Source organism: Vicugna pacos, chromosome 2 (genome assembly GCF_048564905.1).
Source record: "Vicugna pacos chromosome 2, VicPac4, whole genome shotgun sequence".
Lineage (NCBI taxonomy): Eukaryota > Metazoa > Chordata > Mammalia > Artiodactyla > Camelidae > Vicugna > Vicugna pacos.
This window is the reverse complement of record NC_132988.1, coordinates 13,473,355-13,498,836: the sequence shown is the minus strand read 5'-3', so window position 1 is coordinate 13,498,836 and position 25,482 is coordinate 13,473,355. Positions and strand designations below refer to the sequence as shown.

The 25,482-nt window shown below is 45.6% G+C and overlaps 1 protein-coding gene across 2 annotated transcripts in view; it reads right to left on the bottom strand.

The window, feature by feature from the left end:
- GATB (glutamyl-tRNA amidotransferase subunit B) overlaps positions 1 to 25,482 on the bottom strand; it is a 74,261-nt gene that overhangs the window by 23,677 nt on the left and 25,102 nt on the right. The window contains exons 3-9 of one of the 2 annotated variants that reach the window (XM_072975726.1): positions 16,406 to 16,519; positions 13,942 to 14,140; positions 13,405 to 13,527; positions 5,697 to 5,810; positions 3,193 to 3,277; positions 2,457 to 2,501; positions 280 to 469 (exon numbers count right to left, since the gene is read on the bottom strand). In XM_072975726.1, coding sequence (XP_072831827.1) covers positions 280 to 469; positions 2,457 to 2,501; positions 3,193 to 3,277; positions 5,697 to 5,810; positions 13,405 to 13,527; positions 13,942 to 14,140; positions 16,406 to 16,519 — 870 coding nt within the window. The remainder of the gene's footprint in view (positions 1 to 279; positions 470 to 2,456; positions 2,502 to 3,192; positions 3,278 to 5,696; positions 5,811 to 13,404; positions 13,528 to 13,941; positions 14,141 to 16,405; positions 16,520 to 25,482) is intronic. The other variant, XM_072975730.1, reaches the window with a different exon arrangement.

The window sequence follows — 25,482 nt, the reverse complement described above, 5'->3', positions numbered from 1 at the left end:
CCCAGATGCACAGGGAAACATTCATCCGTTATAGCTGGACCGTCTTCAAGACGCCTCCCCGGCAGTGGTGGGTGACTGTTCACTTCTATACACAAGAATTGACTGACAGGAGACGCCATGTCTCGTTTTCTGAGGCGCACTAATCATAAGGGCTGGTGAGCCAAGGTCACCACATCTCGTTCTGCAGTACAACTGAAGCCGTCGGGACGCTCCACCCGCAGCCCCCTGCAGAGCATCCCCAGCTGCCAAGCTCACTGCAGCCTCCTGATCGATACCCACCAGCAAGGCGAAGCTGTGCTCTGGCAGCATCCCGTACCGTTGCACCAGTTTCTCCCGGGTTACGCTGGGCAGCTCAGGGAGCTGCTCCCGGATCTGGTCAATGTTGATCACCTGCTGCGGGTCTGCGCCAGCAGGCAGGGACGCCGAGTCATAGAGCAGCAGCGGGGGCAGGTTGGGCTCCGGCATGAACCTGGGCGGAGAGAGGAGACGGCCTGCCTCTGAGTACTTGGTTTGCTTAGAGGGAACACACCTGTCATCAACATGGAGGTTTGTGTCTAGAAGCCATGCGACTTGTAAAAATTTTCTAACCCCAAATATCAAGTCTCCTGGTTTCCTAGGAACTAGCCCCTGTACGGGTATAAAGTACAGTCAAAACAATCTAACCCCCCACTCTCCATGTTTCCAAACTAGCGCTGAGTGAAAAAGGCGCAAGACAGGGTTGAAGCTGTGCTGTGATCTATAGTTGTGGATAAAGTACATATTCACAAAGACACAGGCGGGAAGAAACAGGACCAACTTGAGAACAGTTTTTAGGAAGAAAGATGATGTCCTTCATTTTTATATTTTCAAAATTTCTAGCAATCTTTGAGGAATAAATGAAAAGTCAGAGAAAAAGAAAAAGAAAAAATGGATTTTGCCTAAACATAATACAGACACGAGGGGAGAGGGAGGGTGGGAGGGGTAGAGCCCAGGAGATTTTCAGGGCAGTGAACTGTTCTGTGTGACACTGTAACGGTGGGGACATGCCATTACACATCTGTCAAGACCCACAGAATGTACAACATAAAGAGCAAACCCTCATGTAAAGTACGGACTTTAGTTAATAGTAAGGTATCAGTACCGGCTCATCAATTTTAACAAACGTTACCACACTACACACTAACGCAAGATGTCATCGGGGGAATCTGTGTGTGTGTGTGAGGCGGAGGAAGTTTATGGCATAAAACAAGGAGTTTATGGGAACCGTAATTTCCACTCAATTCTGCTGTAAACCTACAACTGCTCTAAAAAAGTCAATTAACTTTTTTAAAAGCGTGGAAGCCGCACCACTACATATACTCTTATGAAACAAAGATGACCTTCCCTTTGTTCTATTCCAGCATCTAACGTTTCTCTCAGCCCATACTTGTCAAAGGGCTTATGCAGAAGCAGGATAATGCAGAATAAATGGCAGCTCCAAGGCAATAGATCAGACGTGCAGGCGACCTATCACCTCGACGCCAAATCTGTGCTATGAATCAGTCTGACTTCTGAAGGCAAGAGGAAACCAAAGGGAGGCTTCCTGAATCCCATCTATTCACCTGGGGGATTGAGCTGAAGCCATCGGCTGAGCTAAAAGCCAAACTCCATGCTCAGTGAGAAAGTGGCAAAAACAGAGTAGGGGCAACACTGGAGAACAAGAATGTTTTGGGAAGAAGAGACTGAACCTAGAAGATCACAGTAACAGCAAGGGTGACTTTGACGGACACACGAGGGGAGTCCCCGAGGTGACATTCACCCTGAGGGTTTATGAGCTGCTTCTTCCCCACATCCCAGTGCTACGTCTGTTCCTCATCAACAGCAATGGCTACTCTGACATCTCCCTGCACGCTGCATAGGAAAGGTGGGCCAATCTCCATAACTCTGTTGCTTAAATCTTCAATTTCTGCAGCATGCTAAACTCAACACAGGCAAGAAATGAAAGGTTCAATTGCTCTTAAGCTATCCTTATTATTTGCTTTACTTCTGGACCTCATATTAAGTCTGATTTGTTAAATTTATCAATCACATAGCATCACCTGAGGTTTGAAGGGAACTGCCATTAACATAAACATCTCTTTTTTCTATCTTCTCACAGACTTTCAGTGTGTTACTGAGTTTGTCACTGAATATGAAGTAAGAAGAGCCCAGGCCCCACCCGCAGCTGCCATCCTCTGGGCTTAACTGCAACAACTCTGACACAGAGGTGAGTGAACAGTGTTTTCTAACTGTTGAATTATGTCAAGTAAGGTGCTCCAAGGATACCAAGTCCAAGAAATATTCTTTCTCTCAGTATACACATAAAATAGGAAGTCTAGATTTTCCATCATGCAACCACAAAAAGGGGTTCCTAGGATCATCACGTTGGTCTGCAAGTGGATCTGAAATGAGCCCCAACCCCGAATGCAGAACGGTATTTTGACAAGAGGAGTAATCACCTGTAGTCTTGTTTTCCTTCTTTGTCTCTCATCGGCATGGTGCACCTATGACAGTTAAATCAGAAAACGTTAAAAAAAAAAAAAAAAAAAAGGCTGCATGTAGCATTGGCAAGTGCATATGCAGACAGGGATTCCCCAATCAGTAGACGACAGGAGATTCCAGCATCTTGGCCTTTCTTGGGAGACATTTATATGAATACATTTCAGCAATAATACTAAAGAAAGAAATGTTTAGCATGATAATTTAAAAAGAAAATAAATTATTTCAATGTTTCTAACATTTAACAGCTCAAACTCCAAGCTTCTGAACATTTCTTCTCAGTCTTCTGCTAAGTGTATAAAACCCTTAAAATTTAGAGTCAGAAAATGAGACTCGGAGTTATCCAAACAGAAGAAGGCACTTCTACAACCAGCTCTGAGCTTCCCTCCACCTCTAGCTTAAAATGGCAGAGCTTAGGACCGATAGAATTTAAGGAAGTAAAAACTCTTGGTGCAAAGGATATAAACTGGAAGCTGGGGAAGGGCCAGGACCTGTGACTGAGCAGGTCTGGTTCGGTCAGGTGAAACTCTCACCAGCCCTATAGGGTGTATCACATCCCCGTACAGCATTTTCCTAACTTCACTAATGAGGAAAGCAAAGTGCAGAGAAGCTAAGTACCTTCTCCAAGGTGACTGCGGTGAACCCAGGCTGGAGCCCCATCTACCTGTGTTCAAGATGCTGTCAATGAGAACTCACCCCAGCTTGTAATCGAACGAACGCGTTTCATTCAGAATTTCACCTCCATTCTCCAGTTCACTGATTTGCCTCTGAATTTCATAGTCTAAAAAAAAAATAGTAGTTTAGTATCATATTTTGAGTCCTTCCACCCAGTTCAGCAATAATTAGAAATCTTTCAATCCTTATGTCAAAAAATAATCAAGGGAGTTGCTTATAGTCATTCCTCCCACACATGCCATGTTCTCTTCTTGCTGTCAGGATAATAGTGCTGGGAAGGGCCTTTTAGGAAGTCCTGCTCCCTCACTTTTTGAGAAAACACAGGTTCAGAGAGATTAAGTGACCAGTACAGATTACACAGCTCGGCAGGAGAAGGGCTAGGACCAAAATGCAGGCCAAGTGACTCCAGATTTCGGATTGCTGTTTATCAGGAGTTCTTATCCTGGGATCCATGGATGGGCTTCAAGGGGTTCTGGTACCTCCTGAAATCATACATAAAATGCAGGTGTGTGCATATGTACACCTTCTTGGAGGGAGGGTCCAGAATTTTCATTATATTCTCAAAGGGATCTATGGTCCCAAATGATTAACAGCCCCTGCTCTACGCCACACTCCCTCCCACCAAACAGGGCAAAGCTGGTCATCCAAACAAGCTGAGCTTCACTATGAAAACAGCTTCAGCCTCCAGCCACCTGAACTCCCCACCCAGCGGACATCACCTTCCCTGACCCAAATCCAAACCCTTTTCTGAGCTGATAAAAAGCAGCAACACCAAGATGGTGGCAAAAGGCCTGATGGAGGGAGAAAAACTGGGTGGAAAAGTTACAGGCTTGGAGAAGTAAGCCCCTAACACAAAGCTCCGGGCCTTCCAGTCTGAGTCTGACCACAGGGAGAATCTGCCTCAGACCATTTGTTGCTCCAAAGGCTCCCTCATAGGACAACAGAGGGTTAGGGCAGGGTCTCCTTCATTACTCATTAGGCGTGAGTCTACCTAAAACCCTGCTGTTTGTCTTTTTAGGTTACCGTCACCTCTCAGAATAATGACTTCCAGAACACTCACCACCTACACGGTGAAGTGGATCTTCCTTCCATCGGCTCCAAGCTTTTCCCTCACAAACCTGAGCTGTAAGGGTTCTTCCTGACCCAAACCTTTCACGGCTTCAGAAATACAGACTGTGTCTCCTTTTAGAGACAGAAGAGACCACCCTGTTTAGTCTACCTTCATATGGGCAACTTCCCTGCCTGTGAGTCATCCCTTTGACCTTTTAATGCCTTCTTCCTGAAAATTCGTGGACTCAAGAGTGTCTTCGCTGAGGCTAGTTGATCATTTTAGGTTCAACAGAATAAGGTTTTATACCAGACTAGAAAATCTTTCCCGTGGTATCATTAACACCCAGGAACCTACTAACCCTTCGGCTGTGACGACACCCTCACCTGCCCCGTGTTCAGTGCACCCTGAAGGCTGCTCTTTAAACTCCACCTCTTCCCTTGTCTCTCTTCCTCTCTAGATACCTCTGGCTTAAAAAAAAAACAAACTATTTTTTTCCTTCTAGTTTTATTGAGATATAAATGACATACAGTACTGTATCTTTTTTTTTTTTTTTTGGAGGGGAGAAGTAATTCAGTTGTTTATTTATTCATTTCTTTAATGGAGGTACTGGGGATTGAACCTAGGACCTCATGCATGCTAAGCACGTGCTCTACCCTCCCCACCCACACCAGATAACTCTGGTTTTACAGAATATTTTCATTCCTCGGAGATGTCCTCCCCTCACAGTCAGTCATCAACTTCTTTGGTACTGCCCCAGATGTTTATCTTGCTCAACTGTTCTAATTTTTAGTATACATCCATCACCACTGAAATATCCACAGCATGTGCTCCAGCAAGACCAATACTTGATTACATAGGCCCAAGAAACCAATTAGTTAAAACAATAAAAAGCAGAAAAACATACTGACCAACTGGGTCAAACTGGGGCCAACCTGTAAGGAACAAATATGACTCTGAAGTTCAGGCTGCTCAAGAGTGCGGTACCTGGAACAACTGAGCTGCAGAATTCTGCAGATCCTCCCATAGGGGTGGAGTCTATTTCCCCTCCCCTTGAATCTGCTTTGAATGGAATGTGCTGGAAGAGACACTGTGCAAGTTCTAGAGCTGAGGACTCAAGAGGTCTTGGGGCATCTGCCTTCACCCTCCTGGGAAGCCCCCTCTGTCACTTAAGAAGACCCAAGCGAGGTAAGGGAATGAAGAAAATCATGTGACGCAGAGAAACCCAGCAGATGTCCAGCAGCAAGGCCCCAACACGTGAGCGAGGTCATTTTGAACCCTTCATCTCAATTGAGCTGTTGACTCCCCACATCCACAGTAATGAGCTGCAGCAGGACCAGCAGCGAAACCACCCAACCCACAGAACTAAATCTGAAATATTACCATGTAAGCCATTAAGTTGGGGGAGAGGTGCTTGTTACACAGCAACAGATAACTGATACAAAGAGGCACATGATTAGTAACAGCTGACATTCACCTATTGCTCTGGCCAAGAACCTGGCACTGTTGAGATTCTTCACTTCTGTTCGAACACCCAAAGGCTCCCCAGGGTGATGTACAGATATATTGGCATCCACTCTCAACTGGCCCTCTGGAAGGAGAGAAAAAAGACAACTCATTAGAAATTCTCTGAGGCAGCACAGTCTTTTTAAGGCAAGAGAGTGTCCAGGTGGAATATCTAACTCTAGATGCTGTCTAATTACAGAGGCCTAACTTCAGAGAGGTATGGCTGGTCCTGAAGTACATGGCTGGTACTTCTGTCCACTTATGAGGACAGTCCTATGGCATCTGAGAGGTGTGCTGGTACGTGTGTTTGTATATTTCTGTGCAGTTGTGCACCCGCAGAAGACAGGAGAAATTCTGGACATACCAGCTGGGGAAATCTCATTTTTTGTGTGCCAAATAAGAAAAACAACACTATAAAAATGGAGGTTTACTCTGCAGTTTTATTCTGAAGTTTTTTTTTCAAAGTGTCAGAGCTGGGTTGGGAGGAAGGCCTCAGAAATGATTGTCTGATAACCCTATGCTGCTCTCCATTGGAATGTGGATTTCCAACAGCGATTCCAGGAGATTTATAAGAGAGTCCTTGAGAATTTACAGCTTAAGGGTAAGAGCCAGAAACCTGGGCTTTTCCCCTCCTCCTCCCGCCAGGTACTGTAATAATCTCTTCCTTCTGCAAACAAGACTCTGGATCCTTCCTGACGTGGTAAGGAGCTGCTGCAGCAGATGGACAGAGGTGTTATGACGGGGACGGCCTGTGGGGGGCCCCGGAGGACATTCTCTGACCCTGAAAGTCCCTGCAGACTGGGAGCAGTAGCCCCTGAGGAAGCAGGTGGTTTGTGGAGAGGACTAAGAGGCTTTCGAGGAGGAGAGGGAGGCGAAATCCCAAGACACACAGAGAGATAAAGACAAGAAATAATCACATTTCACACCCTGCAAAGGGAAGCTGAACTCTCTATTCTCCAATTTCATTTACAATATTTAAAATAGAACAAAAGGGGAAGACAAAATGTTGGGATTTTTATGGATTTTATTTTCTTAGGCAAGTCTTTAAACTGAAAAAGAATCTGCCAAATCGGAATGTTCTGATGGGCTGAATAACAAAATTCACTTCCCAGGGTTTCAGAGCAAAAGCATATTAAAGTAATACAAGAGTATAAATCAATTCCAAGCCAAGAAAAAGAGACCCTTGGAACTGGTCTCTGTCTCTCCCAGTCTGCAGCTCTGACAGCCACCCACGCAGACAGGCAAGGGAAAGGTGCCATTCAGTCCAGAAATGACTGGGTCTGCAGCACAGACCTCTCAACATTTTTACAAAATCCTGTAGCCCCTTCTGGACAATGTGTGCTTCCCCGAATCTCAGAAGTCCCAACGACTCCTGATGCCATCAGATCCTCAGGCGAGGAACCCTGATTATCCCCCGCTTCTCTGTTCTCTTTGCCCTTGGCAGTCACACTGATTAGATCCAGGCAGTTCCTCCCCCAACACCCCTCAGGCCTGTCACTTCCTCTCCATTCCCACCACTGCCACCCTTGCCTGAGGACTCGGAACTTCAGGTCTGGGTTATCTTGCATCCTGACCCTGGGCGCAGCGAACCCTCCTCATCCAGACACCCCCAGTGTGGCTGCGGTTTTCATCATCTGGGTGCCTGCCTGTGGGCACAGCCAGCTCCCACTGATCAAATATCTCCTCTGCCTGGTACTCAACAGCCCTCATCTGTCTTGGCTGAATCGCCCGCATTTTCCGCTGCCCATTCCATGAGAAAGCCCCCTCCAAACAGGGGGGCTCCTGCGTGCCAGTCCCCATCTACTTGCTGGATTCCATGCGCTTTCATCAGCACTCTTACCGTCCCTTCTTTACCTCTGCTCATCCTTCAGGGTCCCACTGAGTGTTGCCACCTTCTCCTGGAAAGCCCCAGCATCGAGCCAGCCTCCACTGGTGACTCTGAGTTATCAGAATACATGCAATCAGGGGCACAGAATTTAGCACCTGACTGCAGTCTATTCTGAATTGATCTTATCTTTAGGGCCAGAATGGGAGGCCCTTGAGACAGAGGTCCAAATTTAACATCACCAGCCTTCTTGCCTTCTCCAGGACATCACTCCTTCAGCTACCTCCTCTCTCCCACACCAGTCATTAACCCTCTTCCTCAGCATCCCCTCAACACATGCACGTACACATACACACGCAACAGCAGTTCTCATTATCCCTTGAATCCAATTCTCTCTCCATCATTCAGCTTTCTTTTTCCTTTCTCTGCTTTCTTTTTCAGCAAATCCTCTCAAACAAGTATTGTTTGTTGACATATTATCTCCATGATCTAACCTCCCATTTGCTCTTAAACCCACTAGGGCCTGGCTTCTGTCCCCATCTCTCCGAAAAGGCCTTGTCAAAATCACCAACAACCCCTGGACCCAGGACATGCTATGTTTTCACCCTGCTGGACACCTCAGTGCCATGTGACGCACCAGCCCACCCTTCCTTCCTGAAATATCACCCCCTCTCAGCTTCTGTGACCTAGTGTCTGCCGACCTCCTGGACACTATTTCCGTGTCACCTGCTGGTGCTTTTCCCCAACCAAACTCAGGACTGTCTTCTTTACTTGCACTCTCTCTGTAAGGGTGTATGGTTTTTAGCACTATCTATGTGCTGTTAACTCCTAAATTTCTCTCTTCAGCTCAGAACCCCCTACTCTGAGTCCACACTGATCTCTGATGTCTGTTTCATCTCCACCTGGAGGTGTCACAGGCATTTCAGTTCCCAAAATTAAAGAATTTGCAGCAGCCCCCACCCCCCGCCACAGCCATTCTTGTCCCCATCTCCCCAGTTTCAGTAAATAGCACCACCAACTAGTTCCTCAAGCTTCCCGGATTTCTTCCTGCCTCTTGCCTTCTACACCAATCTGTAAACAAATCCTGTGATTTCTAAAAACCACCCAGAATCTACCCATCTTGATTACTCCATCTTCACAGACACCAGCCCCGTCCACAGTAGCATTGTCCTCCATCTGAATGATCACCAAAGCTTCTTAACTGGTCTCTCTGCTTCTACTCTTATCCTTCTGAAATCCACCTTCCACAGAGCAACCAGAGTGGTTTTCTAAAACATTAAAACATCAGACTATGGTTCCTGTGCTTAAATGCCCTTCCATGACCTCCCTCTGCACTTGGGATGAAATCCAAACTTCTTGTCATTGTCGGTAATGTCAGCATCTTTTTGGTCTTACCTGACGCCATGCTCCCCTGCACAATGTGCTTTCCCTCCGGGGGCCTCCTGCTACCTCTGTGTACCCCCAAGCACATCCTAAGCCTCTTTTCACCTTGGGGACTCGGCCTGAGCTGTTTCCTTGGAGGCTCAGACTCCAGCTCCACGCTGGCAGGGGCCCTGAGTCACTGCAGAGGCTTCACCTTCCGATGGTGCTCTTCATCATGGGGCCCTTTACTTCCTTAAAGCACTTATGACTGTAACTATTTGGTTCCACTTGTTAATGCATGTGTCCCCCTCATGAGTACAAGCTCGAGGCAGCACGGGCCACGTCTCTTTCATGGCTCCCTTCAGAACCTGGAGCCGGCTCCGGCATGTGGTGACTGTTCGATAAATTAATGCCCTGGTATCTTCCTAAGAGATGAGTTAGCAGATGCCTTACTGTCTCGTGGTGGGTTCCTGACAAGTTCTAAAGTTTGATCTGAACAGGACTATATCTACTGGGATCATCGGAAAGGCCCAGTCAGCTCAAAGGAAAACTTCCAACGTCTGCTGAGCTCTGCCCAATCAAATCTCAACACTTGGGAGGTAAACTTTTTTGAGCACAGAAAACCCTGAACTGAACATCACCTGCTTTTAAAGATGAAACCACCTTTCACAATTTAGAATTTTAATTTGGAAAAGGAATAAAAGCATGAGTTTCAGTCTCTCCCAGAGAAGACCGTATTCCATAGACGTCTGAGAGGGCGCATTTAGCGTCCCGCAGTGCTGCGTGCGCAAGAAGGTTCACCTGCCTGGATTCACATATAGTATAACACAGTATCAAACATTAGCAAAAGGCATTTTAGACAGTGAAGACAAAAATACCTTTTAAACAAATTAAGTTAAATTGCCTCAAGTCCACAAAAGCCTCACCAGTCAGTTTGCTTCAGTGCATTCTGCAACCCCGAGGGAGGGCCTGCATTCCCTCTTCATGAGACGTTATCAAGCTCAGTTTCCACCCTCGAGAAGTAGAGATTTGTAACAGCAAAATGAAAAAACTGTACCACTGAGCGTAGTGATATGGTGTGGTTATTTTTTTTTTTCTAAAGCACACTCACACATCAGAAATATAACATCAGGACAGAAAACTGTTTCTGTAAACAGCAGGGGCCTGAGAGGCTGGTGAGAAAGCATGTAAAGCTGTCTCATTCTGATCCCTGAATACTTTCCAGAACTTAACAGGGCTCGACAGAAAAGAAAATAAATAATGTGGCCACATTTTATTCAACATATTTCACAAAGCTTATTCATCCAAAATGCGTGGTGATTTTGTAAAAATAAAACCACTTATCATTGTTAATAAAAGCACCTGACACTCCATGAGCACGGGCTGTCTGCCAGGGCCTGTGACACGACTCACGTACATGATCACGTTTGTTCCCTACAATGCCGCTTTCACAACAAAGCCACTCAGACACCCTTCAGGCAACTCACACTTCATGTTTCCAGGGTGGAACTCCAGGTTTTCTCCCCCAAGGCCATCCCTCCTTCACTCTCCCCACCCAGCGGCCCAGCTGGGATGACTTGGATGCCTTCCTCTCTTCTTTGATTTCTTCCTTTCCCTTTGCAGACACAATTATTTAAGGCCTCATTCTGCAAGTGCGGAAAGGGAGGCTCAGGGAAGCCAAACACCTTGCTGGGGTTTCTACAGCTAGAAATGGCAGGACAAGTTTCCAGCCTGAGTCTGGGACCGCAGTGCCCCCAGCAGACACCGTGCCCACGCTCTGCTCTCCCAGCTCTCAGGGTTGTTATCTCTGGCAGCCGTGACACTGTCGTGTTGGCACTAGGAAGCCCAGCGACGCAGAACTTAAAGGAAGGGCTTCTTGAGCTAGACACACCTGGGCTCCATTCCCAGCTCGATCACTTCCTGGGAGCCTCGGGCAAATAGTCCAACCTCTCTAAGCCTGAGTCCTCACCTCTACACAGGCAGTTATACCCATCCCTCATGAACATCATCAAGTTTAAAGGAGATGACAGATTAATTTAAAAAAAAATTTTAGTGAGCTGATGACCACATGCTCAGTGTTCACAATGGCAGATATTATGACCTTTGAAACATTTCATGTATCTCCTTGGTACACATTCGAACTAAAAGGCTGCTTGGAGGGTCTCAACAGGGGCAAACGTCCACCGGGAAGGAACCCAGGCTGAGCTAGTCACTGCTCACTAGCAAAACTATCAGGAACTCACTGAATCACAACCCCTGGCACTTTAAGCATCATTCCAAAAGCAGGCTGGGGGTCCCCAGGTGCTCTCCAGGGCGCGCCCGGGTCCCAGAATGCAGTCTCCACTGCCGTCGTGGTGGCCCTACAGTGGGGGAACAGAAGGATGGGCAAGGGGTCTGGGCTGATAAAATGCTGATGGCACAGAAAGCTGGACCCCCGTGGACTCTAGGCAGACCCTTGCTTCCCAGCACTTCGGAACAACTGGAGCCACGCGGCTGCCGTGCTGGGGGCCAAGCTGCTGGGTCTGGATTGAAAAGCAACAGAGAGTGTCCAACAAACAAGACTGAATGAACCCGCTCAGCTGCCACTGACTGGTGAGTTCTAGCCACTGTGGTTTATCTCATGGCAAGGACCCAGGTGGGGCTAGTTCTCAGCTAATGGTGGCCTGTTAATTATTCCATAGGTTCGGTGGGAATCAGTTATTCTGAGGAAGAATGGAATAACTTTTCTAAAGCAACAGAGACTCAACACTTAGTGCACATGCAGATAACCATCCAACCTGTGGGTAAAAAAGCCCCGCGAGCCAGAAACTTAAGCTGGAGCGTTCTCCTCCTCTAAAACAGAGCCTCGTTTCTACAAAGCAAACTTGCAGGCCACTAACCTTTACGCCACTCAAATGCACATGGCTGTTTTTTCAACCTTCAGCTTAAAGAAGATAGCAAACAAGCAAGTTCTGTCTCCAGGTTCAACCTGCACCAGGACTCTGATGTTACAATCTGTTGCCTGTACGACGTCCTGTGTGACAAGTGTGGTATGATAAATTCCAAAGTCCCTTTGCAAATGTGACAAAATGGTTGGTAAATAGTATCATAAACTGACAGGGAGCTGACTCATCACCATCAATGGTATTTGCTGGGAACCCCACGACCACCTGCAACGGTTAATTTTATGTGTCAACTTGACTGGGCCAAGGGGTGCCCTGATATTTGGTTGGATATTATTCTGGGTGTGTCTGTGAGGGATTAACATTTGAATACACAGATTGAGCAAAGCAGGCTGCTTTCTCATTATAAGTGAGCCTCATTCAATCCACTGAAAACCTGAACAGGGCAAAAGGTGAAATGGGGGGAATTCGCTGTCTCAGCCCCACTGCCTCCGATCTGTCTTCTTCGGCGCTGGGCTCTGGCTCAGCCTGGAATCTACATCCTCTCCTGGTTCTCAGATCCTCAGACTCAGGTTGGAACTATACATTTGACCCTTCTGCAGCTTGCTGACTGCAGACCTTAGGATTTCTCAGGCTCCACAATCATATGAGCCAATTCCTTATAATCAGTCTCTTTACATCTGACACACACACGTACACACACAGTCTGTTCTGTTTCTCTGGAAGACCCCGTGTCCTGAGCTATGGCTTAACAACTGTAGATGAGGAATCTGGACCCTTTTTCCACTCTGTCAGGAGTGCTCTGCAAGTGGTAGTTTTTTTAAAAGCCCCTCCCTGGGAACAGAAAATATGGGAAAACCACGGGAGAGATGAGCATTCAGGGACGTAAGGGCCGGCAAAGCTGTGCTAGGAAGGGGCCGTGAAGAAACTGAGTCTGACTAAAACTTGTCATCTTTATATCCGATCTGTAAACACGTCAAATATTAGTTTGCTTGGTCCCAAGTTTGCACCTTGTTTCTTTTGTTTATTTTCATTCCCTATTACATTTCTACTGAACTTAAGACTTTTATCTCACAGTTCATGTTTTGTGAAGTCATAACCTTGGTTTGCAGACGAAATAATTTGGCTTCAGCTGTACCTGGATGAAAAGTCTATATATGAAGGAAAAGAAAGAGACCCAAAGGAAAAGGACCAGCTAGCAACTAAGCACTGCCCGCACAGAACTCATGAACTGACAGCTTCTCTGGGTAAACACTGTGCCTCCTCTCTGAGGACCACGAAGCTGCTCAAACACATTGTTTTATTAATTCTCACAACATTCTGATGCAAAAAGCCAGGAGAAAGCCTCTAGTCTCTCAACGCCTAATCTCACAGTCTTGGGCTTGGCGCCTCGGCACTGCCGCTGCTGGTGTGTTTAGTTGTGGTTGGGAGTTCAGAGAAGAATCCAAGGAAACTCTGAAGGGAAAAAAAGAAAAGCCCCTGAGGGAGAAAAGGCTGAGAAAAGGATGCAAATCACCCGATGGGGGAACCACATTCCAGGGAGAAGAGCTCCTGGGAGCAGAAAGGGTGAAGGGAGGGGTGGAGGGGGGCCGCGCCCCTGGGGCTTCTACCTGCCATGATGGCCCGACTGGTCCCCAGGGCTTGAAGAATCAGCTGCAGCTCCCTGACGGCCGCGGCCGCCTCTTCTCCACAGGACATGTCGGGCTCCAGGACCACTTCCAGCAGGCCGACCCCTGCCAGGGAGAGGCAGAGTCAGCCTGACTGGAGCCTCCCATCTGAGCCACACATCAATCAGGCTGACAACCCTGCGTCACTGACGGGCTCTCAAAGTGGCTTCCAGCCTCTCAGTCGTTTCTGCCTTCACCTGTGGGTCTTTAAATTTGGGTCTTTTCTTTTCCTGTCTGCTTCAGCTATCAAGCTGCTGGGTCCGTGACAAGGCGGCTCTGTTAGGCTCACCTGAGGGCTGAGTTATCAGCGAGCCCACAGCAGCCACAGCTGAAGCCGTGCTCTTGAACTGGCTATTGCCAGCACTGGGACCCTCATCTCCACCCGTCAGGCTCCCTAGGCCTGTTTCCTCCATTGGCTTGGGAAAACCTTGAGGGGAGGAGAGGAGGCAGGAAGGGAAATGGAAAACTCTGCACGCCTACCTGCCCTATTCAAATCCACGAGCGTCTGGGACCGCAGGTCATCGTGGAGACTCTTGCCGCTGTCTTGCTCCAGCTGGATCTGCCGGACCCTCACTGTCCTGGCGACCGCCTGACCCCGCTTCTTCCCCACGCAGACGCTGTATGCCAAGCTCCCGTCCACAGCAATGGGGAGCCTCTGCTGGGTGATCTGGTAGCCCGCCTGCACGCGAACACGGGTCACAGGGTCAAGAGTCAGTAAAGAAAAGCTGTGGACCAGTTTACCATTCCTCTCATTGTCACAAAACTCTAGGCTTACTTAAAAAGGCAACACAGCAAGAAAAAGAGGAAAAAGGAAAAGAAGAAGGAGAATTAATTGACGTGCTGGGGTCATACCTTAGCCTGGCCTCTTCCCTACCTAGCCCCATTTTGGGGAATAACAGCAATATCACTCTCTAAGAAAGTGCCATACTGCTTCCACGTAGCTCATTAGCTACGCCCTGCATCTGATTCCTGGGCTCCTGACAGGCCCCCCTCACTGGGAACTGCTGGCTTAGCATCTCCCATCTCCTCTCAGGACAGCCGACAGCAGTGGCTCGTGCTGGGCAGCTTGTTTTGCTCCTGCTCTTCAGCTAACCAGTCACGTCAGCTGCCCTCCCTGACCCCACTTCGCTTGTTCCTCTAGCCAGAAAATGCGGTGACACTCACACTCGGCTAACAGAAAACACGGAGTACTAAAATACTGATGGATGGTGCAAGGACTCCCTCACCACCCTCTAAATGGAGGAAGAGTGACTTTCAAAGGCACACGTGCACCAGTACGCACTGAAGAGAGGGTGGGTCAGAGTGGAGAACAGGAGGAGAGCAGACACACGGCGTCCCCATACACTGTTCTCAGTGCTTCATGCCGTCTAACCCTCACGACAACCCTAGGAGAGAGGTGCAAGGCACGGAGGGGTTAAGAGCCCTTGCCCAAAGCCACGGAGCTTTTAAGTACTAATGTCAGGGCTTGAACTCAGCTGGTCTGGCTCCAGGGTCCGGGCTCCTGGCCACTCAGCAGGTATTGTTCAAACGTGAACGGCATTGAAATCACCTGGCCGGATGGTCAGAACACAGACCATCTGGCCCCACCTGAAGAGCCTCCAGTTCTGCAGGTCTGGGGAGGCGCCCAGGAGTGTTTGTTTCTCCCGCGGTCCTAGGAGATGCTGATGCTCGTGGCCTGCGGCACACACTCTGAGAACCAACGCATTCCGCCACCTTACTCTCAGGGCTGAGACAGGAAGTCTCAATTTGTAAAAATTAAAGTGTGAGGACAGTTGCCAAATAAAATACAGATGCTCAGTCAAACTAGAATAATTTGAGTAAACTGTTTACTTAGATAAAAACGGGTACTTTTTTAGTATAAGTGTGTCCCATGTGCTATTTGGCGACACTAACTGCAGAGGATCTGAGCTGCCTGGGCCAGAGAGACCAGGACGCAGGAATCATCAGGACATCTCACTCTAGTCTCACACTGCTAAGTCTCCCACCTTAACCAAACTGCTCATCACTCTCAAAAGGTGAAAAAAATGCAGTTGAATTCTCTCCACCCTCCCAAGCAGGAGAATTTGCTAAAAGGCTGGCAGCCCGGGGGAAAAAGCAACAGCAACTGGAGGGAACTCAGGCTCTCAGTGTATTTTGTGTTGAATTCCACCTCTGCCCTCACCCCCTGAAAACAGCTCACCCCTGTCTTCAGTTCAAGGAGAATCACATGGAGAAACAGTATCACTACTGTGTTCCTACATCTGAAGAAGGGCCACGCTTGCCATCAGAGGCTCAGAATGCATGAAACATTATTTTGGGAAACCCACTCAACATTACAGTTTTGGTTCAGTTCAGTATTATGAAAAATTGGCTCTAGTTCACACTGGCTTCTCTTAAAGGAGAAAACTTTCTAGTGTTAAGGAAAGAGTGGGTTAATACAGGGTTCGCTGCTCGGCCAATTACTGTTGTTTGCCCAGGCTTCTGGTTCGTGATTCTGCTCACTCTTGTCCACTTACATGGTCCCTGGGAGATGACAGGAGTATCTCCAAAGGAGACAGTCCTATTACTGGGAGCTGCCACTTAAAAGGAAGGCCGCTCTCGCTGTCTCCAGAGCCACCGATGCACTGACCCCTGCATCAGCCACAGAGGCAGCTTCTGCCCTAACAGGCAATTAGCACCACACGCCACGGCAGGGCTGAGCCTGGGAACGTGGGTGGCTCCTACTCCCCGTTCAATTACGAGCCAGCCACCAGAAGCATGAGGCTGGGCCAGGAGTCGGCAATCAGGACCACGGCATCCAATCTAGGAAACGTCAGGGGGCACGGGCTTCATCAGGGCCGGGCAGAGTCCCCCATCGGGCAGGCTGGATGGAACTCCAGCTGAAGACACGAGCACACGGCCCTCCTCTGGCTGCAAACCCCCGGCTCCGAGGACCTGCCACGGGCGGACGGCAGAGCGTACTTACCGGGAGGTCTGCGTAGAAGTAGTGCTTCCTGTCAAACAAGGACTTCTTGTTTATGCGGCAGTCCAGGGCCAGGCCGGTCATCACGGCTGCTTCCACGCACCTCCTGTTGAGCACCTGTGGGGACAGAGCCTCAGCCTGAACACATGCGCCTCCCACCCTCGGGTATCTCCCTGAATAGTCAATCTGGCCCTCCGACAGGCGTTCTCTCTGGTTGTGTGGGCAGCTCCAGCTCACAAGCCGACTCAGTGTGTCTAGAATTGGGGAAAGTTTATTTAAAAAAGAAGATGCATAAGGCACCACATCTCACTGGGCACTTAATGAACCCCCCCCATCAGGGGTCCTTTCCTCCGATACCCAACATCAGTGTTAACAGGGAAGGTCCCAAAATAGCTCAGCAGAGTGGTTATTATACAGAATAAACTTAATCTCACTCCCTCCCCAAGCAGCACGAGGAGCCGGTCAGAACCCACGAGAGGCAATGATCCTGAGAGGAGGATCCGAGAAGCAGCTCTCCAAACAACCTCGGGGAGCTTGGGAAATGCTGTGACAGAGAAAAGATGAACTTCTGGAAACTACAGGGCTGCAGCCACCTCCTCAAGGGTGGGGAAATGCCCCGTGCCTGCCTCCTGCTTTCAGTCCAGGCCTGGCCGGCTCCCTAAAAGTGGGAGCTGGGTGTGCCCCACCCCGGGCTCTCCCCACACTGCTGGTCCCCCCAGGGGCTCCCAGGGCTCAGGAGTTCCTTCTGATGCCCCACCCCGCTTTCAGAAGCAAATGACCAAGAAAGGGCTAGCAAACTTTCTAGTCCCAAAGGATGTAAAAAGCTTTTAAGAACTTTGGGTGGGTGGGAGATTGGAATAAGACAGGCAACTAGATATAAGGAAAAAGAGCATTAAATTCTGGGGTCACACAGGTCCAAACCCCACTTCTGCCATGTACATGGACAGCTGTGGGACTGGAAGCCTCCGTTTCCACAACTTTGAGCAGGGATTTAATATCCACTTTGCAGAGTGGATAAAGTAACAGCTAGAATCTATAGCAGGGATGCAGTAAATAGTTTATTTTCCCCACTCTGCTTTGGGGAAAGTTTTGAGGACATCGTGCTTGCTGATGAAACAGATTTCTATTTTTTATTAGAATATTTATGATGTTCTTTAGTATATTTAGTATGTTATTATCTATATAGGGCTTTCCAATTACGCTTTTTCACAACCACCATTTCATTTCAGCCGCACAGCAACCCTGTAAAAAAGGAATTTGTATCATTCCAATATGTCAGAAAAAGAGAGAACTAAGACCCAGAGGGACGAAGAGACCACACCTCAGAGCAGGCAAACGATGAAACCAGCTTGAAAGTCCAAACGTGCCCTCGTCCAGAGGGTGACAAACAGATTCCCTGTGGTTCAGGGACTGGCCCTCCAGGCATCTGGACACAGGTGTGACTTGCTGATCAAACAGGCAGATTTTAAAAACAAATCTGTACGAGAAAATGTAAGCGGCACCTCTACTTACTGCAACACACAACCCCTGAAAGAAAGTGCCAACAGCAGATCTCCCTCCTAATAACAGCATCACATGCCTGGCTCTGGAAGCCAGGTTACAAGACGGAGCCACCTCACAGCTTCTATTTGGAGCTCTGTATTCTGGGCCAGATAATATTGTCAGCTCGGCAGTCATAACGGTTTTCATGAAAAGATGTGTGTACGGGGGGCGGGGGGAAAAGGATGCCCTGATTATCGATGTTTTCACTTGCTAATGTTTGACATTTTACTGAACAGTTGTTACTGCAAATCCAAATAAAGCTGGTGGGGAATACTGCCAAATCCAAGATGGATGATCCGAGCTGGATCAACGTGCACCTGAAGGCGAAGCTGGTGTCTGGGCCCGAGCCCCGCGCCCCCTGGGCTGGGCCACTTGTAAACTGGCCGACTTGCTGTCTGTCCAGTTTCTGCCTCAGCACTTGATTGAACTGTTTTCTAACCACCTCTTCCTCTCTCATCTCTGTCTAGTCTGCCCTTTTGGGGTCCACCTGCTTCCTCCAACTAAACATGAAGAGAACCCAGGTCTGTTTTGCTTATTTCTGAGTGCACTTTGCTAATAATCGCCCTGTGCCTGGTGCTGTGAGGGAGTGAAGAGCTGTGAGCGGTCACAGGCTCTCCCTGCACCTGCATGCACACGAGGGCTCGGGCACTCGATAAACCATCAATTTCCAAAGAATAAGAATGCAGTGAAACACACAAACATTACAGCAATATTGAATACACTTTAATCTTTTTTTGATGATTTAGAAGGCTTGGAGTACTTCAGGGCCAGAATTATAAGCATCCATCATCACCACACCACAGTTGCACAGAGGGGCTAGTAAATAGAGTTCCAGTTAAAAGAATGCCAAGAAAAAATAATTTATTAGGATCCTAGTTGAGCTGCTTATGACAGATGGAGGGCCAGGTCAGCGTGTTCTGGGGAGAGGATGCAGAATTGGAAAATTCAACTTCGGCTGTCTTTATTCCAGAAAGTGTCTTAAATGTCTATAAAGTCAGGGCTTTAGGATGCAGAGGGCTCTGTTGCTGGTCTCTGTAAATGTGTGGTGGGGACAAGGAACTGCTGGCCTGACTTACATCCTTTTCAAGTTCATTTTCCGCATGAGGAAGATCTTGCTAAAAACGCAAGTCTTACAGCATTCTGTTGCCTCAAATCATTCAACGCCACCCACCCACTGTCCACATGATAAAGGCGAAGCTCTTACACGACCTAGCATCTGCCTCCATCTTCAGTTCCATCTCTCATCACCCCCAACATCCTCCGACACAGGGTCTGGTCCTCCTGTACAAACCAGGCTGACTGCTAACTTCCCCTGTTCCTGGCCATTCACCCTCCACTGAGATGTCACCAAACCTGTGCAACTTTCCTTACCATTCTCCCTAGGCACCTCTCTGACCTTCTCCACACTGCCACTTGCGCTCATATCAGGGTGGATTAGATGTGTTTACATACATTTCCACAAGACTAAGTTTCATGAGAATGGGAACTGTCTGTTCACCGTTGGATCTCCGGAGCCTCAGACAGACTAAAAGGCAGTGCTGCTCAATCAATCAGTGATGAACGCAAGTGAGGAGGGAGGTGATGGATATCAAGGGAGAGTCTCAGAGAGGCGGTGATGCCTGAAGGTGTTACCTGCCACCTGCTGGCCTCCAAACTCATTTCCAGAAGTGCCCTGAAGTGACTACCAATCACAAAAGATATGATCAAAGAGATAACTCAAAAACTTGAAAGTCTAACTTGTCCTGAAGAAGCATGTTCTGGAATTTTCTTTGCAATTAACATAAAGTGACTACAAAAGATCTCAGGGTTAACCACAGCAGCTTTCATGCGGAAGGAAAGCAATGCTCCTTGGAACTCACAAAAGCAGAACTCTCTCAACTGAGCCTTGGGATACCTCACTCTGGCTTCAGGAACCATGAACAGAAAGTACTGTGTATCGCGCTGTGTCAGGGGATGTGTGACGCACATCACACACATGTGCCATTTAACCCCCTCAGTGATCCTAGCGTGGATACTACTGTGATCCTCAGAGAGATTAAGTAACTTGGCCAAAATGACACATACAGTAAGTGACAGAGCCAAGAAGTCTGACCCCCAGAACCCGGGCTCTCAACTATATTCTTATCTTAAACCTTCAAAGAATAAAATGCATGAGTGTTAGCTATAAAGATTACTAACTCTGATCAGCTGATTTTTCAGCAGACACTCTGCAGGCCAGAAGCGAGCGGCATGATACATTTAAAGTGACGAAAGAGAAAAACCTACAACCGAGAATACTCTACCCAGCAAGGCTCTCACTCAGATTTGTTGGAGAAATCAAAAGCTTCACAGATAAGCAAAAGCTGAAAGAATTCAGTACCCCCAAGCCAGCTTTAAAACAAAAGCTAAAGGAGCTTCTCTAGGTGGAAAAGTAAAGGCCACAGATATAAGCAAGAGAATTACAAAAAGGGAAACCTCAACAGTAAAGGCAAACATATAGTAAGGGTGGGAAATCATCCACACACAAACTAATACGGAGGTTCAAAGACAAAAGTAGTAAAGATCATTTGTATCCACAATAAGCAGTTAAACGATATACAAAACAACTAGATGCAAAAAATGGTATCAAAACCAGTAATCCTGAGGGGAGGCAAGTACGAGTGCAGGGCATCTAAAATGCATTTGAAATTAAGAGATCAGCCACTTAAAACAATCATATATATACACAGGCTTCTACACCAAAACCTCATGGTAACTGCAAACCAAAAATCTATAATAGACATACATACGAAAAAGAAAGAGGAATCCAAATGTAATGCTATAGTCATCAAATCACAAGAGAACAAAAAGAAGAAAGGGGAAAAAAAGACTTACAAAAACAAATCCAAAACAACAAAACAGCAATAAAAACATACGTATCAATAATTACCTTAACTGTAAATGGATTAAATGCTCCAACCAAAAGACACAGACTGGCTGAATGGATACAAAAACAAGACCCATGAACATGCTGCCTACAAGAGACCCACTTTAGAGCTAGAGGCTGAAAGTGAGGCGATGGAAAAAGGTATTCTATACAAATGGAAACCAAAAGAAAGCTGGAGTAGAAATGCTTATATCAGACAAAAGACTTTAAAATAAAGAGTGTTACAAGAGACAAAGACGGACATTACATAATGCTCAAGGGATCAATCCAAGAAGAAGATGTAACAACTGTAAATGTACATGCACCCAACACAGGAGCACCTCAATATATAAGGCAACTGTTAACAGACATAAAAGGAGAAATCAACAGTAACACAATAATAGTGGGGGACCTAAACACCCCACTTACACCAATGGACAGATCACCTAGACAGAAAATCAATAAGGAAACATAGGCCTTAAATGACACATTAGACCAGATGGACTTAACTGATATTTATAGAGCATTCCATCCAAAAGCAGCAGAATACACATTCTCCTCAAGTGCACGTGGAACATTCTTCGGGATAAATCACATGCTGGCCCACAAGGCAAGGCAAGCCTCAGTAAATTTAAGAAAATTGAAATCATATCAAGCATCTTTTCTGACCACAACACTATGAGGTTAGAAATCAACTACAAGAAAAAAACTGCAAAACCCACAAACACACGGAGGCCAACCAATACGCTAGTGAACAACCAGTGGATTACTGAAGAAACCAAAGAGGAAATAAAAAAAATACTTACAGAAAAATGAAAATGAAAACACAATGATCCAAAACCTCTGGGACATAGCAAAAATCGTTCTGAGAGGGAAGTTTACAGCAATACAAGCTTATCTCAGGAAACAAGAACAATCTCAAATAAACAACCTAGCCTGACACCTAAAACAATTAAAGAAAGAACAAAAACCCAAAGTTAGTCGAAGGGAAGAAATCATAAAGATTAGAGCAGAGATAAATGAAATAGAGACTAAAAAACAATTGAGAAGATTGATTAAACTAAAAGCTGGTTCTTTGAAAAGATAAGCAAAATCATCAAAAAAAAAAGCAGGGGGCGGGGAGAGGGTCTCAAATTAATAAAATCAGAAATGGAAAAGGAGAAGTTACAATCAACACCACAAAAATACAAGGGATCATAAGAGGCTACCATGAGCAACTATATATTAACAAAAAGGACAACCTAGGAGAAATGGACAATTTCTTAGAAAGGTACAATTTGTTAAGACTGAACCAGGAAGAAATAGAAAATATGAATAGACCAATTACCAATAATGAAATTGAATCAGTAATTTAAAAACTCCCAACAAACCAAAGTCCAGAACCAGATGGCTTCACAGGCAAATTCTACCAACAATTTGGAGAGTAGTTACCTATCCTTCTGAAATTATTCCAAAACATTGCAGGAGGAACACTTCTGAACTCATTCTATGAGGCCACCATCACCCTGATACCAAAACCAGACAAAGATATCACAAAGAAAGAAAATGACAGGCCAATATCACTTATGAACATAGATGCAAAAATTCTCAACAAAATACTAGCAAATCGACTCCAACAATGCATTAAAAGGATCATACACCATGATCAAGTGGGATTTATCCCAGGGATGCAAGGATTTTTCAATATCTGCAAATCAGTCAACATGATATATACCACATTAACAACTTGAGGAATAAAAGCTATATGACCATCTCAATAGATGCAGAAGAAGCTTTTCATAAAATTCAACATCCATTTATGATTAAAAACTCTCTAAAAAGTGGGCAGAGAACATACCTCAACATAATAAAGGTCATATATGACAAACCCACAGCTAACATCATACTCAATGGTGAAAAGCTGGAAGCATCTCCTCTAAGATCAGGAACAAGACAAGGATGCCCATTCTCACCATTCTTATTCAACATAGTTTTGGAAGTCCTAGCCACGGCAATTAGAGAAGAAAAAGAAATAAAAGGAATCCAAATTGGAAAAGAAGAAGTAAATCTGTCACTGTTTGCAGATGACATGATATTATACATAGATAATCCTAAAGACACTACCAGAAAACTACCAGAGCTCATCAATGAATTCTGTAAAGTTGCAGTATACAAAATTAATACACAGAAATTAGTTGCATTTCTGTACACTAACAAAGAAACATCAGAAAAAGAAATTAAGGAAATAATCCCAGTTACCATCACATCAAAAGGAACAAAACACCTAGGGATAAACCTACCTAAGGAGGCAAAAGGACCTGTACTCTGAAAACTATGAGACACTGATGGAAGAAACTGAGGATGACACAAAGAGATGGAAAGATATACTGTGTCCTTGGACTGGAAGAATAAATATTGCTAAAATAGCCATACTTCTACCAAGGCAATATACAGATTCAATGCAATCCCTATCAAATTACCAGCAATATTTTTCACAGAACTGTAACAAAAAAATGTTAAAATTTGTATGGAAACACAAAAGACCCCAAATAGCCAAAACAATCTTGAGAAAGGAGAATGGAGCTGGGGGACTCATGCTCCCCAACCTTGGACAATAGTACAAAGCTACAGTAATCAAAACAGTATGGTACTGGCACAGAAAGACACATAGATCAATGGAACAGCACAGAAAGTCCAGAAATAAACCCATGCATTTATGGTCAATTAATCTATGACAAAGGAGGCAAGAATACACAATGAAGAAAAGACAGTCTCTTCAATAAGTGGTGCTGGGAAAACTGGACAGCTACCCATAAAAGAATGAAATTAGAACATTCTCTAACACCACATACAAAAATAAACGCAACATGGATTAAAGACCTAAATGTAAGACAGGATACTATAAAACTCCTAGAGGAAAACATAGGCATAGGCGGAACACTCCTTGACATAAATTGCAGCAATACTTTTTTCAAACCAGATCCTAGAGTAATAGAAATAAAAGCAAAAATAAACAAATGGGACCTAATTAAACTTAAAAGCTTTTGCACATCAACAAAGCAAAAAGACAATCTACAGAATGGAAGAAAATATTTACAAATTATGTGACAGACAGGGGACTAAGTTCCAAAATATACAAACAGCTCATACAGCTTAATATTTAAAAAAACAAGCAACCCAGTCAAAAAGTGGGCAGAAGATAAACAGACATTTCTCCAAAGAAGACATCCAGATGGTCAACATGCACATGAAAAGATGCTCAATTTTCCTAATTATTAGAGAAATGCAAATTAAAACTACAATGAGGTAGATCACCTCAAATAAGTCAGAATGGCCATCATTAAAAAGTCTACAAATTATAAATGCTGGAGAGGGTGTGGAGAAGAGGGTACCCTCCTACACTGCTGATGGGAATGTAAATTGGTGCAGCCACTATAAAGGACAGTATGGAGGTTCCTTAAAAAACTAAAAACAGTTACCATATGATCCAGCAATCCCATTTCTGGGCATACATATGGAGAAAAATATAATTCGAAAAGACACATGCACCCCAATATTCCAGCAGCACTATTTACAATAGCCAAGACATGGAAACAACCTAAATGTCCATCAACAGATGACTGGATAAAGACAATATGGTATGTATGTGTGTGTGTATGTGTATATATATACACACACACTGACAGACACGATGGAATACTACTTGGCCATAAAAAGAATAAAATAATGCTATTTGCAGCCACATGGATGGACCTAGAGATTATCATATTAAGTGAAGTAAGCCAGACAGAGAAAGACAAATACCATATGATATTGCTTATATGCGGAATCTAAAAAAAAAAAGATACAAATTTTATTTATAATGCAGAAACAGACTCAGGGACACAGAACAAACTATGGGTACCAGGAGAGAAAGGTGGAGGAGGGATAGATTAGGAGTTTTGGATTAACAGATACACATTACTATATATAAAAAAGATAAACAACAAGGACCTACTGTATAGGGAACTATACTCAATTTCTTGTGATGAGCTATAATGGAAAAGAATCCGAAAATAGCTGGGTATATATATGTATGTATATGTATAACTGAATTACTTTGCTGTGCACCTGATACTAACATTGTAAATCTTCTACATGTCAATAAAAAATAAGAATTAAAGAAAAAAGATTACTAACACTGGGACATAACTCTGGAGCAGTGGCTCAAACCAAATCCCATGGTAGAGTTTAAGGCAGATCCTGTTTCTGACATTTTCTCCTTGCCAGTTTCTGTCTGCATAGGTTTGATTTCAGACGTTGAGCTCTAAGAGGGCAAGCATCATGTTCATTTAACTGTTTACAATGCTCAGCACACAGGCTCTGGCATGTGAAGGGTTCACTAACGAGCAGACCTATAGGTTTTCTCAATTAGCAGGGGATGTTTTACTGCTCAACTTCTGAAACCTTCAGATGTAAGTACCTGTGAAACAATTTATCGAATAAGTGAAGAGCTAATTCTTTTATTTAATTGGAAGATAAGAAAGGTATGAAAGGCAAAGGGAGATGAGACAGCCAATAAATTTCATGACTAGCAGAGAGAGGGACTGGGCAGATCATGGCCAGAAAAAGGATATGGGGCAGTGGGTAGTGACTGGTTTTAAAAAGAAGCACTTGTTTGGCTTGTTTGCAAAAT